General features: G+C 36.9%; 1 protein-coding gene across 4 annotated transcripts in view; it reads right to left on the reverse strand.

Annotated features, from left to right (window-relative positions):
* Positions 1 to 13997, reverse strand: part of mitfb (melanocyte inducing transcription factor b) — a 68906-nt gene extending 54909 nt beyond the window's left edge. For 2 of the 4 annotated variants that reach the window (XR_014199685.1, XM_082145153.1), the window contains exon 1: positions 13760 to 13996. Coding sequence is in view for 3 of the 4 variants with exons in the window: in XM_082145153.1 (XP_082001279.1) it covers positions 13760 to 13863 (104 nt within the window). In the remaining variant the exon portion in view is untranslated. Of the gene's footprint in view, positions 1 to 13689 lie in introns of all 4 variants that reach the window. The other 2 variants (XM_082145155.1, XM_082145156.1) reach the window with 2 other exon arrangements.
* Between the last annotated feature and the right edge of the window lie 2354 nt (positions 13998 to 16351).

Here is a 16351-nt window from a genome sequence, read left to right on the forward strand (position 1 = left end):
TTGTAATTTGATGTCACTCTTTCCCCATTATTGACAAAATCTTCCGTCATTTATGACACAACGCTTCGCAGCCACTGATGGAAATTTCCGGCTTTCCGTGTTTTCACTGTTATACAGTAGGGGGCGCTATTACACATCCTCTGACGCTATGTAAACGGACATTTCACCCCTCTCCGTTTTCAAAAGTAACATCGTGCACACCCGTCAGTTTTCAGAAAAGTGTTAGTTTACACGAACCCGTGAATATATGCCGTCAAGAGCAGTGTAACGAGAAGCTCAAGCTCACGTTAGCCAATCAGAATCCCGAAAATAGTCACATACTGTGACGTCGGCTCCCTAAAACTCAGTTTTTCTCAGTTTACATGCAAACGAAGTTTTCCAAAATCTCCACTCTGGCCGGAGTTTTTAGAAAGAATCGTTTTCAGACGCGAATTCTCCGCTTGCGTGTAACGAAGGGCACAAACGAAGGGAAATGTCTCCGTTTTTCAAAATAACCATGTAAACGGGGCCTGAAAGAGTTACTGAATCTCCTGATACAAACACATGTGATGAAGAAGCAGAAACAAGCACTATCATATGTGATTATATGTATAATAATCATCAACATGTTACTGAATGAAATGTCGACCCATGACGAGCTCCAGGACTGTGAAGCTTTAGGGGTGTTGATGGACTCGATCTACTCCATCTGTGTTTTGATCATCGTTCTCAATCCGATCCAGACGTAGCCTTTGACAAAAACATGATTTTCTCTGCTTTTTGCTCAAAATATTACTTCTTTTATGAAACTTACCCACATTTAACTAAGTGTTGATAAAAAAATAATGCATGAAGCGAGAATAAAACCTTGTTGTTGTTTAAAAATTTAACTTAAACTTGAACATATTTTATTTCAGGTAGAAACATTTTAGTTTGTTAATGATAACACCTCTGAATCAGATATTGCTGACATCAAACATATAATATAACGTATCAAAAAAAATTAAACACGGAGGAAGTACGCCTAACTATTCAAGTCAAACCAGAATAACTATATGGATCAATTGTTGGTCTGTCAGAACTGCAAAGCTTCAGGAAATTGCCAAAGGTTCACAAACTAAAAACATGAATTTGAAATGCGCTGAACCGAAAAGTTTCATCAAGCACTTTAGCATTTAAGATCTCTAATGGGAATGGGCATGATATTTTCTCTGAAGCAAATACAAACATCTCTTTGTTGTGCTAATCATCTCAGATCTCTAACAAAACAGACGTTTATTCAGTATAAAAGAGAGAATTCCTACCGTACCTCCTGGCTTGTGTCATTCACCCGAGGTCTTCTTTACTCCAGTTACTGACTGCTGTAATGTTCACGCTGACACCGTTAACACTGCATTTATGCTTCAAAGCTAATGATAATGACTCAATCTACTCTTCTCTGTATTTATGATCAGTCACTCAACACTCAACTTTTATCAACTCTGCTGGAAACACTGACACACTCACACTTCACAGAATAAGGTGACGACTAGGGAACATTTTGGGTAAATGCTAAGATTTTATCTGATTTACAGCATTGCTCTTCATTGATTCATTCATGCGTCATCTATTGTTTCAAGCCTCTGTTTACTGAGTGTTTTAAAGCATTATGACAATCGGTTATTTTTGGGAATAATTTACAATAATTATCACCACAAAATATTTTAAACAAATACATTTATGCAGAAAGATTACTCTCAAAGTTATGAACAAACGTTCTTCCAGTAACGTTAATATAATGTTCGTTCGGAGTGATCTGGTCTTTAATAATGTTCTCAAAACATTAGCACAAAACATTATTTATAAATCGCTCATGGAAAGTTTTTCCAACATTTTTTAAATGTTACTACTTGTTACGGAACGTTCAGAGAACATTCAAAAGTAGCATTACCATGTTTGCAAAATAACGTTTGTTTAACCAAAAAAATAAAAAAACATTTCATGTTTTGGACATTCAGAGAACATCCAGAAAGGAAAACATTTTTATAACTTAACAGGAACGTTAGCAGAATACCTTTTTTTATCTGACATAATAACATATACAAACAACTTGATTGGAAATGTTGTTCTAGGTCACATTTAACAGCTGGACGTGGCCTGAGAAACGCCATACAATACAACATCAGTTAATTGTCCTATTAAACTGCAAAATGTACTGCTCTGAAACGATAATTTGTATGTTTTCCAGTAAATAAAGAAAACTAGCATTCAGTCATGTTGTTGTATACTGTATATTAAATGAATTCATAACAGAACATATGAAAAGGCCAGCACAAACAGATATGCCCACAATAAGGCTCAAAGAAGAAATGTGCAATAAGTTTACTGTTGTTTACATCATGCTAAAGGCTCTAGTAAAGGTTTTCAGTCTCAAATGTTCTCCGTGTCCCATAACCCCGATGACACAACACTGATTTCACAACCGAAGAGCTCGAAGTGATGCATCTCACACCAAAAAAAACACTGGACAAATTGTATCTTGAATGAAGACTATTTTTATGTTTTCTGGTTTTAAGTATCTAAACAAGTCTTAATATCTTCTGTAATTTGCTTTTCAAGTAAATTCATCTTGTTTTAAGAACTTTTACTGAAAAACAAGTGCAGCTCACTTACTATATCCAGCTGGTGGTCATGAATACTGTATGCTGTAGACTTGAACTATCTTCTGCTTCCTGTATTTAGTGGAATATGTTACATCTTACACTGACTCAGGAGTCTGCTCTGCTCAGCCCGTTTCAAGACATTTATGCTTACTAAGGTTTTAAAGTTACACTACCATTCAAAAGTTTGTGGTTGGGAAGATTTTCTAATGTTATTAAAAAAAAGCCTCTACATCTAGAATAAATAAAGTCTCTAATGCTCACAAAGGCTTGCACCAATGAGGTTCATTCTCGTGTTACGCAGCACGTTTGAGCTTCTGCAAGAACCAATGAGGTTCATTCTCGTGTTACGCATCACGTTTGGGCTTCTGCAAGAGCCAATGAGGTTCGTTCTCGTGTTACGCTAGGGCTGGGCGATATGGCTGAAAACTGTATCACGATATAAGTGTTTCATATCGGTCGATATCGATAATTATTGAATTTTTTTATAACATATTTAAAATAAGGACCAGTCCAGGAGACAAATATATTACATTTAAAGATTTTTTATTTTAAACTTAACCTACCTCTGATTATAATCCCATCAGTTAAAAAGGCAGAAATGTCAACACGACCATGGAAAACTCAAAAGTCTAAAATCACAATGAACACTTAACAATTATCTCTTAACATTAAGGTGCAAAATTAAAGAATACGTAAGAAATGCTTTATAAAGGGGTGGGCGATATGGCAAAAATATAATATTACGATTTCTTTCTATAAATTATATAAATCTATTTCTTTCTATTTTCTATAAATTATACATTGATACTTATTAAAGCTATTAATAAAGTTATTAGTCAAGAGCAGTGAGTGATTTTCTCTTTACATTTTGTTGTTTTATTAACATTAAAGGGATAGTTCTCCTAAAAATTCTAATTTTCATAATTTACTCTCTCACGTTGTTTTAAACTCGAATAAGTTTCTTTCTTCTGTTGAAAATAAAAGTTATTTGGAAGAATGTGGGTAACCAAACAGTTGATGTACCCCAGTGACTTCCATAGTATATTTTTCCTCCTATGGAAGTCAATGGGGACCAGCTACTGTTTGGATACCCACATTCTTCAAAATATTAATATTAGAAAATATTAGAAGGCAATTAATACAGGTTTGGAACAACATTAGAGTGCGTAAATAATGAGATAATTTTTATTTTTGGGTGAACTATCCCTTTAAGGACAAGCGGCAGCGTGTTTACTATTACTACTGTCTCTTTAAGAGCTGCGCGCGACGCGTCTATTATACACGCATTTGACAAGCAGATTTTCTCTCAATTTTCTCAAGTTTGCTTTCACTTTAGACATATCCGACTAGTTTATGTAAACCTTGTGTGTATAACAGTATTAGCAAAATAAGACTCGAAAGATAACTTAGTATTCAGGCGCTGGTAGACAGGCTTTTAGTGCATGTGAGCTTCACATGTATGCGCTGAGAAACTAGCTAGAACAGCGCATAAGCACGCGAATAACAGAAAAACTGACGACGGTCTTGCATAATCTGCAGACGACATTGGTCTGACTACGGTCAGACTTTAAGTCAGGCGAGCTGACTTTTTCTGTTTTATCTAGTTACTAGAGAGTGAGTGCCTTTGTTCATGCAATCAAACTTGCTTTGCTGGTTTCTTCCAACGAAAAAAATAAATAAATAATTATCGAACGTTTTATCGAACGCATTTTTTATTGATATTGATTACGTGTCTATCGCGATACATATCGTTATCGTTTTATCGCCCAGCCCTATGTTACGCAGCACGATTGAGCTTCAGCAAGAGCCAATGAGGTTCATTCTCGTGTTACGCAGCACGTTTGAGCTTCTGTAAGAGCCAATGAGGTTCATTCTCGTGTTACGCAGCACGATTGAGCTTCTGCAAGAACCAATGAGGTTCCTTCTCGTGTTACGCAGCACGTTTGAGCTTCAGCAAGAGCCAATGAGGTTCATTCTCGTGTTACGCAGCACGTTTGAGCTTCTGCAAGAACCAATGAGGTTCATTCTCGTGTTACGCAGCACGTTTGAGCTTCTGTAAGAGCCAATGAGGTTCATTCTCGTGTTACGCAGCATGATTGAGCTTCTGCAAGAAGCAATGAGGTTCATTCTTGTGTTACGCATCATGTTTGAGCTTCTGCAAGAAGCAATGAGGTTCATTCTTGTGTTACGCAGCACGTTTGAGCTTCAGCAAGAAGCAATGAGGTTCATTCTCGTGTTACGCATCATGTTTGAGATCCTGCAAGAAGCAATGAGGTTCATTCTCGTGTTACGCAGCACGTTTGAGCTTCAGCAAGAAACAATGAGGTTCATTCTCGTGTTACGCATCATGTTTGAGCTTCTGCAAGAAGCAATGAGGTTCATTCTCGTGTTACGCATCATGTTTGAGCTTCTGCAAGAAGCAATGAGGTTCATTCTCGTGTTACGCATCATGTTTGAGCTTCAGCAAGAGCCAATGAGGTTCATTCTCGTGTTACGCAGCACGTTTGAGCTTCTGTAAGAGCCAATGAGGTTCATTCTCGTGTTACGCAGCACGATTGAGCTTCTGCAAGAACCAATGAGGTTCCTTCTCGTGTTACGCAGCACGTTTGAGCTTCAGCAAGAGCCAATGAGGTTCATTCTCGTGTTACGCAGCACGTTTGAGCTTCTGTAAGAGCCAATGAGGTTCATTCTCGTGTTACGCAGCACGATTGAGCTTCTGCAAGAAGCAATGAGGTTCATTCTTGTGTTACGCATCATGTTTGAGCTTCTGCAAGAAGCAATGAGGTTCATTCTTGTGTTACGCAGCACGTTTGAGCTTCAGCAAGAACCAATGAGGTTCATTCTCGTGTTACGCATCATGTTTGAGCTTCTGCAAGAACCAATGAGGTTCATTCTCGTGTTACGCATCATGTTTGAGATCCTGCAAAAAGCAATGAGGTTCATTCTCGTGTTACGCAGCACGTTTGAGCTTCAGCAAGAAACAATGAGGTTCATTCTCGTGTTACGCATCATGTTTGAGCTTCTGCAAGAAGCAATGAGGTTCATTCTCGTGTTACGCATCATGTTTGAGCTTCTGCAAGAAGCAATGAGGTTCATTCTCGTGTTACGCATCATGTTTGAGCTTCTGCAAGAAGCAATGAGGTTCATTCTCGTGTTACGCATCATGTTTGAGCTTCTGCAAGAAGCAATGAGGTTCATTCTCGTGTTACGCAGCACGTTTGAGCTTCAGCAAGAACCAATGAGGTTCATTCTCATGTTACGCAGCACGTTTGAGCTTCTGCAAGAACCAATGAGGTTCATTCTCATGTTACGCAGCACGTTTGAGCTTCAGCAAGAACCAATGAGGTTCATTCTCATGTTACGCAGCACGTTTGAGCTTCAGCAAGAACCAATGAGGTTCATTCGCATGTTACGCAGCATGTTTGAGCTTCTGCAAGAACCAATGAGGTTCATTCTCATGTTACGCAGCACGTTTGAGCTTCTGCAAGAACCAATGAGGTTCATTCTCATGTTACGCAGCACGTTTGAGCTTCAGCAAGAACCAATGAGGTTCATTCTCATGTTACGCAGCACGTTTGAGCTTCTGCAAGAACCAATGAGGTTCATTCTCATGTTACGCAGCACGTTTGAGCTGACTTCCAAAAATCTGGATAACATTTTTTTTTTAAACAGTATTTATTTTAAATAAAATACTTTTATTACATTATAAATGTCTTTGCTGTCACTTTTGATCAATTTAATGCATCCTTGCTGAAAAAAAGTATTTTTTTAAGGCAAACTGCATGACAAATCAAATCTGCACACCAGAGCGAGGTATGAATGCACGTTTGAAGATTCACGCCTGAATCTTTTTTGGGGAGTTTTGGGAGGGTCAAAGAAAAACAAAACAGGAACTCTTGAAATCTGACTAAGGAGTTGCGTTGATGACCACCTAAAAATACACTCCACCGTTCCGGTGTCTTGCGTCAAACTCCCAACCACAGTGGCCTTGTAATCGACAAAACTATGAAAAAATCTAACCACCTTGCACGTCCTTATCTGTTATTATGCAACGAATCAACCGCTGAGAACAATCATCTTCCGTCTCTGCCCTTATAAGAGGAGAAGTATCTGTTGAACGCCTCATCATAATAATAAAAAAAAAAGGTTCATGAATGAAAATAGGAGTTTCAAGGAAAGAGAGGATTGTGAGGAGCGTTGGACTTCATCCAGTGAGCGAGTCAAGGATGTGAGGATGTTCTCAATGACGGTCAGCATGGTACATGCAAACACCTGTTCCTGCCATCAATATCAAGAACGCAAAACTACACAAGTCAGAAATGCCAATGGCTACAGAAGGCAATTCATGCCAGGGCTTTTAAAGGGTTAGTTCACCCCAAAATGACAATTCTGTCATTAATTACTCACCCTGATGTCGTTACAAACCCGTAAGACTTTCGTTCATCTTCGGAACACAAATTAAGATCTTTTTGATGACATCTGAGAGCTTTCTGACCCATCCAGACAGCTACACAACTACTTTCAAGGCCCAGAAAGGTAGTAAAGACATCGTTAAAATAGTCCATGTGACTACAGTGGTTCAACCTTAAAGTTATGAGGCGACGAGAATACCTTTTGTGCACAAAAAAACAAACAAATACAATGACTTTATTGAAGAATTTCTTCTCATCCGTGTTCTCATTTCTACTTACACAGTGCAGCACTTTTTTACATCAGAACGGCAGCTAAAAACGGTGTCATAAACTTGCCCTAAATTCAACACGGGAGAGATTTTCTTTATGCACATTATGAGTTGCAATCTGACACGTTTTTGCGCCCTCATTGGCTGTTTTTAAACAATCGGGCGAAAGTGAAAATAATTAAAATAATTATTGGCTGATACTTCGGTCTCTAATAATAACAACAACAACAACAATAATTATTACTATTATTAAATTAAAATATAAAATATAAAAATTAAAATTTATTCATAAATATTACAATTGTAATATCTCACTGTAGAAATAAAAAATACTTTAAGAACTCATAATTAAGAAATAAGTACTCATACTTAAGAAAAAATATAAAATAATTATTTTATGTTACATTGCAACTGTAAAGCATTAGCAGAAACTAGCCTATGGCTGAATGATTTGGGGAAAAGTCTAATTGTGATTTTTCTGATTAAAAAAGAAATTTAAAGTGTGATTTAAAAAAAAAGTTTTCTGTGCATGTTTTGTAGGCCAGCATTTGTAATTATGTATAAATCTGGCTCTAAAACAATCATAACAACAAAAATAAATAAAATATGAATTCTAAATAAGAACAAATATATTTTTGTTACAATTGAAATATTTCACTGTGAAATAAAATATATATATATATATATATTTAAGAAAATAATAGTTATAATAACTTTAATTTTACTTTACAACTGTTAATTTAATTTTCAATTATTTTAAAATAATATAGTTAATGCAACATTAATTCTCGGGCCTCGAGAATCAAAACAAGTTTGCATTTTTGGGCCTTTGTAGTAAAAAGTTTGGGACCCTCAGTGGTAGAAAAAGATGATATAATGCCGGATACAACGGCACTTGCAGGAGCATTAAACATGCATCAAGTATTATGAATTGTGCTAAAACATTTCAAGCACAGTCATTGACACATAAATGCAAGCCTGAATAGCAAGAATAGATTTTTTAGGTTCCCACAGCTTTTGACTAATGAATTTCCACGACATTTCCAGTCATTTTCAGTGGATCATGATTTTGTACTCACAAAAAGCTATTTCTTGCCTGAAAATCACAAAAATCCCATGATCACGAGAACCCTATAAAAACACATTTCCAAACAAATGCTAAATAACAGAACTTTAGTGTAAGATTGTGCATATTGTGATCCAAGACCAGTTATTACACTCAATATTTTAGCAACAAACCAAAACTTTACAAAACTTTAGTCCAAACAAATGCTAAATAACAGAACTTTAGTGTAAGATTTTGCATACTGTGATCCAAGACCAGTTATTACACTCAATATTTTAGCAACAAACCAAAACTTTAGTCCAAACAAACGCTAAATAACAGAACTTTAGTGTAAAATTTTGCATATTGTGATCCAAGACCAGTTATTACACTCAATATTTTAGCAACAAACCAAAACTTTACAAAACTTTAGTCCAAACAAATGCTAAATAAAAGAACTTTAGTGTAAAATTTTGCATATTGTGATCCAACACCAGTTATTACCATAGACTGTAAAAAATATGGACAAAGCGTCTGTGACGTCACCCATAGACTTTCTGAAGAACGGGTTTGAAGCCGTTTATGGGGGGTATGGGCGGCGCCATTTTGGAAAATCTCGGGTAATCCTAACCCCGCCCACCTTCTGGCCAATCCATATATGGGTAAAAGGGCGGGCTTTGTGTGAGACTGGGACGATGTCATTTTCGCGTGAAGAAAGCAACATAAACAACAATGGATGACATACAGCATATCTTGTTCTTGCTTCCCGGCGTGTTTGTCACAAGAAGCCAAGCTAGGCGTTTCTCGATAGCAAGTACGCAAAGTTCGGACTTAATTACCAAGTCCGACTCAGGAGAATGACTCCCGAGGACGCGAGTCCGGTTATTCTGCGTCACTCAGCTCGCTCTGCTACTCCGGTTCTCTCTGTATGTATATTTTAGGCAACAATAAAACAAAATATGTTATAAAACACCACACTGCCTCTTTTCGTTTTAATTTAAAGAAATCTTAAACATTATAGCCACACAAATGTGGTTCAGGCAACGCGTATTGATTATATTCACTGCATAACGTTAGCCTATTTATAACAAAACGAAATATAAAACACAACCCTGCCTCTTTTCGTTTAAATATAATATAAACATATTAAACATTTTAATATGGTCCAGGCAATATGTGCATTTGTACTAAACAACAGATCATCGACATCTTCATTGTATTACAATTTAAAATGACAAAACTCAACCCAGTCTCTTTTTGTTAAATTTCAGTTTTATCAATATTAGCCATTATAAAAGTATAAGTAAAAGGTACAAGAAGCTATACAAATAAAGCAAACAATTCAGTCAAACATACAAAGTCAGCGCTCGATCTAGTCTAACCATTCAACGGTAAAGTTAAATAGCTTATAAAGTTATGAAACTTCCCCTCAGCCAAACCGATTGGCCAGGGAACAAATTATAGATTTACAAGACCAAAAATCGCCCGTTAGATATACACAAGACAAATTATATCTCATGTTTAACCACTACAGAGACGTCAGAGTCAGCGGCAAACGTCAGAACGACTAGCCGAGGAAAGGCTGTTCCAGGCGGGGTACATGAGCGCCGAGCTCCCGGTGATTGTCTGGATCTCACAACTGGATACAATTTTCATAAATCTTTATAAATAAACCACAGATTTGAGCTTTAAACAACTACATTCTCGCCTGAAAAACTCTTAAAACTACATTTCATGATACAAAAACAGTAGTATTATATTTCAACTGTAAATTAAAAAATGGCGCTTCTTATGTTGTCATTCTCCTTGGCGCTGCCTATGCTCGTTATCAGCTGCCAATCAAGCTGTCAATCAAAGTTAACCACGCCCTTATTGTCATACATTTTATATCTAAATACGATCTAAACTAACGAGTTAGAAAAAAATTCACCCCCCTCACAGTTGTCAGGCACTCGGAACCTATCGAAAAATACAATAAAAGTCCATGGGACCAACCTGTAAAAACATGTATTTATGCTGTGAAAACGGACATTTTAACATGGGGGCTATGGACATTTGCTCCCTTTTGGGACCTGCCCCTAGCGGATTTTTAATGTATTGCAGTTTTTCGCACTTCCGGGTAGGCTTCATTTTTCAGATTAGAATGTTGCCCCTTTGGTTATTACACTCAATATTTTAGCAACAAACCAAAACTTTACAGAACTTTAGTCCAAAAAAACGCTAAATAACAGAACTTTAGTGTAAAATTTTGCATATTGTGATCCAGCACCAGTTATTACACTCAATATTTTAGCAACAAACCAAAACTTTAGTCCAAACAAATGCTAAATAACAGAACTTTAGTGTAAAATTTTGCATATTGTGATCCAACACCAGTTATTACACTCAATATTTTAGCAACAAACCAAAACTTTAGTCCAAACAAATGCTAAATAACAGAACTTTAGTGTAAAATTTTGCATATTGTGATCCAACACCAGTTATTACACTCAATATTTTAGCAACAAACCAAAACTTTAGTCCAAACAAATGCTAAATAACAGAACTTTAGTGTAAAATTTTGCATATTGTGATCCAACACCAGTTATTACACTCAATATTTTAGCAACAAACCAAAACTTTAGTCCAAACAAATGCTAAATAACAAAACTTTAGTGTAAAATTTTGCATATTGTGATCCAACACCAGTTATTACACTCAATATTTTAGCAACAAACCAAAATAACCCCCAAAATCCAAGCGCTGCATCTGAGGTATTAGCCTGCACTTCTAAATTTATGTTGTTAATTTTCACCTCACGGCGGCCTGAGCGTCTGCCTCGTCTAAATTAAGATCTCTCCGTCTGCCAATGAAGCTTCACGGATCTCTGTCACGGTGAAAGAGTCTAGTGCTAAAGCTTCAGTGTGTGTCTGCATGTGCACCAGTGGTGTAGTCTACGTGATACGCAGGTATACGCCGTATACCCACTAGAAAAGGCCAAGGATTTGCGTATACCCACTTAAAAAAAGCGTGAGGATACGTATCAACTTCGTTTTGTGTCAGAACTTTCACACTTTCATTCATAAATTCACCCCGTCTGTGTTTGCGAAGCGACGGATCGAATCGCGGAATCCAGTCACAAATGGAACTTGCTATATAAAGCAGAACGTCACGGAATTAGGCTATTTTTGAATGAATATATCAAAAGTAGCTGCTGTACAATGAATCAAATCTCGATATGGACTAGTGTCTATGAATATTAAAGCTAAAAGAGACTGCAATTGTTCTACGCGTCTCTGGGAATGAGCGCTCAGTGTATGCTACACACACACACACACAGAAGCACGCGTGACTCACGCTCGTGGTGTTTTCAGCGTTTCACTGTATTGAGACATGATGTAGGCTACACATGTGCATTTCATCGCAGAGCTGCTATGAGAGTCACTTGATGAGAATTTCACCATTTCATTTGATAAAACTATCGTCATTCATTCGTTTCATATACACACAGAAACTGTTATGTCTTTACGACAACCTGTCAAAATAAAAGTTCTGTATAACTTGAAGAAATTATAACATAAATATATTACTATTGCACAGAGTATACTTCAGGCCTAATAATAATAATAATAATAATAGTTTATTAAAACACACAGAAACTCAAATGTCTACAACCCACCAAAATAAAAGTTCGGTCTAACTCAAATTAATTAGAAAGGAATTATTGCACAGTAAAATGTATTTTAAAATAAATTTTTTTCAAAAACACCATTTCTAAAAGTAAATTTGTATTTGTGCCTATAATGTTTTTTTTTTTAATTGTTGATAATTGTCAACTGATAAAACCTGTGCTTCAGGGACCATATTCATGTAACAAATAAATAAGTTGATAACACTTAGTATTTCATAATGCTCTCAATTACATGTCGATGCATACTGTATGCCTTAGTGAGTGTGGTGGTGCTTATGGGGTGACGCTCTGGGCTGGGTGAGTATGCGGCGGCGGGGGGGGGGGGGGGGGGGGTGGGGGTGTTATATTAGAGTATACTCACTACAAAAAACTAGACTACACCACTGATGTGCACATACTGTATATCAAAATCACATCAGCGAACAGTTAACACACTGAGTTCACTGCAGTCGCACAAGCATGTGTGAACAAGAGCATGACATGTCCACTGTTTACATCTAATTCAGTTCAGAATTCATATACAAGTTGATAGAAAGCAGCTCGGATCTTGTTGCGATCTCTGATCCGTTTAAACGTTTGCCTGAATGTGATAAGCTAAGCAGCATTTAAGTCAATATACAATACTTTGTCTGTTAAACCTATTACATCTTTGTCTCAGTTCTCACTGTACATTCATTTCAGTGGCTTTTCTTCATGCTGAAAATTGAAATATAATAAAATAAAATAAAATAAAATAAGCATCCGGTACACCTGTCACTTATAACTGCCCCTATAATGCTAATGTAATACACTTTTTTATTTTATTTTTTAGATTTCATGAATACGTAAATACACTGCTATGAAAGTGTTCTCATTTCAAGATCTCATACGAAACTTAACTTTAAAGTGGCAAAGGTTTGAAACTTTGATCGAAATATGTTCATATAGGTGAGACCGGGGCTAGTTGTCACAGGATGTCTATTTCAGTAACTAAAAGGTTTTGTGTCAAAAGTCTAAATGCACAAATGTTTTTTTTCCTCTAAGTTTTATATGTTAGATAAAAAAAAAATAAAAAAAAATGTTTTGTTAGTTTTATCCTTCAAACAAAAAATCCAGTATCATCTTATTTTGCAATAGGTGTGTTGGTAACAAGTGAACACACACACACAAACACACACTCTTGCTGTCTGGGTATTAGCTGTTGTCACTCATTGTTTTGTGCTTCAAAATTACTATTTCAGTTTTGCTGCAAGGCATACATTCACTGCTATTAACTATTAAATTAACTTCCAAAAATAATCCACCCTGAAATATTCCCTGGAATAAAAACTAGCCTCGGGAAGAACTAGCCCACTGATCTGCATTGCATAATGGTTTGAAAGTCATTAGAAAGTGTTACCAAAAGTTCATTGCACATATTTAAACAGTTATACCAGTGAGATCTTCACACACAGACACGGGCTACATGAGTAAATATTTGATGATGATGCTGTATCCTAAGGCGTTGTCTACTGTAACACACCATATACGCGGCACGAAACGCGACGCGACTACATCGCGGCTGTAAACCCTGTCGCGTCGCGTCGCTTGCAGCGTGGATGGAGTGAGCGCAGCTGATTCTCATTAGAAGGACTAATAGAATAAATAATAAAACGGTACAAAATAAAACAGTCACAGTCTTCTCTGAGCTTACCAGACTTTGTAAAGCATGCATTAGAGAATCTGCATTATTTCAGAAGCTGTCAAACGCTCCATTCACAGACCTGTTTTTCAGCGGCTGACTCTTCAGCTCGTAATACGTTTTAGGCTCTTCGTGAAATTCATCTTCGACTTCAAAGTCGGCCACGATCCCCGATTCCGACTGCATTTTCAAAGTTGTCAACTTTCGTCCGCTCCCAGGTGGAAAATAATACGTCAGTTCAGAGCCGTGCTTTCAGACGCACGAAGTGCCACTGCCAGCCACCGTGATGTCAAGCTGTCAGTCACCCAGAGTCAGTCCCTCGCGCGCTCCAGTAGTCCGCTAGTTGCGCTATGTAGTCCGTTAACTCACTCGACTGGTTAACTGCGAATGCAGCCAAATTAAGCGTGGAACTACAAATCCCAGGAATGAAGAGTCGACGACTGCCTTGTGTCAGCATCTTTTCATTGGCTGGCGTGCGAAAAGGGGGCGTTACCCTTACAGCAACGTTTTTGACTTGGCCACACATTTTTTATTTTTTATTTTTATGAACAGTAACATTTTACTTGCTAAATTATCATTTACATTTCATTAGATTTGTTTTCATTCACCGCAGATAAACTGCCTTTTTTTCTTTAAATAAATAAATAAATAAACGTAGTTTACTTACAGTACAATCAATGCCCGCGCGATGGCAGTATAATCAAATCAATGAAAGAACATCGTCACATTTCAACGCAAGTATTTATACAGTCTGAAAAATGGCACCTGGAACATATTTGCAACGTTTTTGGTCTTAGGCTGTATCAGTCTCATTATTCTACCTGAATCAGAGTTTTATTTTACTTTAGCTTTGTGCATCTTAAACATGAACAACATTTGTAACAATGAAAAGTAAAAGTGTTGTTCTTCAAGTGGAAAAATAGTCATTTCTCAGAAGATTTACAGCAAGGATCTATTGCTGTAGGCTGGTTTCAGTTCAGAGTCAGACTATCAGGGTGGAAATTAAATGACTTGAAATGAGAAACATTAGAGAGAGTAACTTTCACATTCTCTACAAAGGATGACGAGGAGAAATGTGAAAGTTCAAATCCTATGGTTCAAATAGGCCTATAGTAGCGTTAGCTTTAATTCAACAAAACAAAATAAACTTTCAACATATTGTGTACTCAAAGACAAACAACACTAGACAATGAGGAGCTGAAAAGGAGCAGGAACATACAGTAGGAACAAAGAGAAGCAAACTAGGTTTACACGACAACAATGTTTTTCCTTCGTATTTTTCGCACACAGACAAAGTCAAAATGATCCCGTTCACACGGATCCGCAAAAAAACTATAAAAAATGCTGTATTATTCATACCAGGCCAGTAGTTGGCGATGTCACATTCTAAAGAAACACTGCACAGACTGAACACATAATACACATGCGCATGAAGTCACCATTTTCACAAATTCATGTTTTTGTAGTTTACAAGGAGACGATAACAGTCTCGTTTTCAAAAACTTGCACTTTGAAACCCATTTTTAAAAGTTTGCGTTTTCAGGCCCCAAAATGCAGTCGCGTAAATGACCGGCCAAAGCGCAGAAAAACATGTGTTTTGTTGAAAACGGTGTTGTCCAATATTAAAACAAAGGTAAAACCCATATACTGCTATAATACACCCATAGTACTTGCAAAATGATAAAATAGGAAAAACATTTCCTTAATGTTTTCTCTAACGTTCACATAACAATGAAAAAACATTTCAAAAACGGGACATTTGAATGTTTTGAGAACATTCAGATATAACGTTTTCATAACTTCATGGGAACGATAACAGAACGTGCTTAGAACACATTTTTGTTCGCCGGGATTATACAGTGTGGGTATAATTCTTCCGGTTGGAATGAACATGAGCTTCTCCTTCAGTGCAGATGGTGTTTGTGTGTGTTTTGCGTGGAGGGTGAAGAGGGGACCCCATGGGCGTTCACACAGTGCGGGCACTGAGAAGATGGATGCAAATAAACCAGGCCCTTTGTTCAGATGTTTGGGATATTACTGTCAAGCCCCAGAGCCTGAGCCTCTATTCAATCCAGTTTTGCTGTACATGCACGAACCTTTAAAGAACCTTTCAGCAGTTGTGCTGCATAATCTACTGTATACATGAAGAGTAATGACTTTGAATTACAGTCGCTCACAGAAGAGCCGAGACATCACATTTGTAGAGGAGGCGCCTTGACTACAGGTTCAATAATGCTAATGTATCTTCACCTAGTGTCTGCCTGGGTTTGATTTAATTAGCATGAAAAAGATTTTCTAATCACGACTTTACTTCAAGTCGATCGAAAAGTTTAGACATGTTACACATATCATGTATAATTACTGCCTAATAATATGTAAATACATCAACAAAATAGGCTAGTTAATATGTTAGTTCAGTAATATTACTCTGTAGTCTTACTTATGTAATGTTAACATGTAAAAGTGTTGTTTGAATGATTGTGCTAATTAATCCGCACATATCCGAAGTTAATACCACCTCTTTTCTATTCAAAGAATGATTAATTAAACGATTAATTGAATTTGAGGCACTAGCTAATTGAATTAAATAGCACATACTAAGGCATTCATTCCAGCTAAAATATGTTCTAAGAATGTTTTGAAAAAGTTCCCATTAAATTATGAAGACGTTGTT

The sequence above is a fragment of the Leuciscus leuciscus genome, assembly GCF_965113295.1.
Source record: "Leuciscus leuciscus genome assembly, chromosome: 18".
NCBI lineage: Eukaryota > Metazoa > Chordata > Actinopteri > Cypriniformes > Leuciscidae > Leuciscus > Leuciscus leuciscus.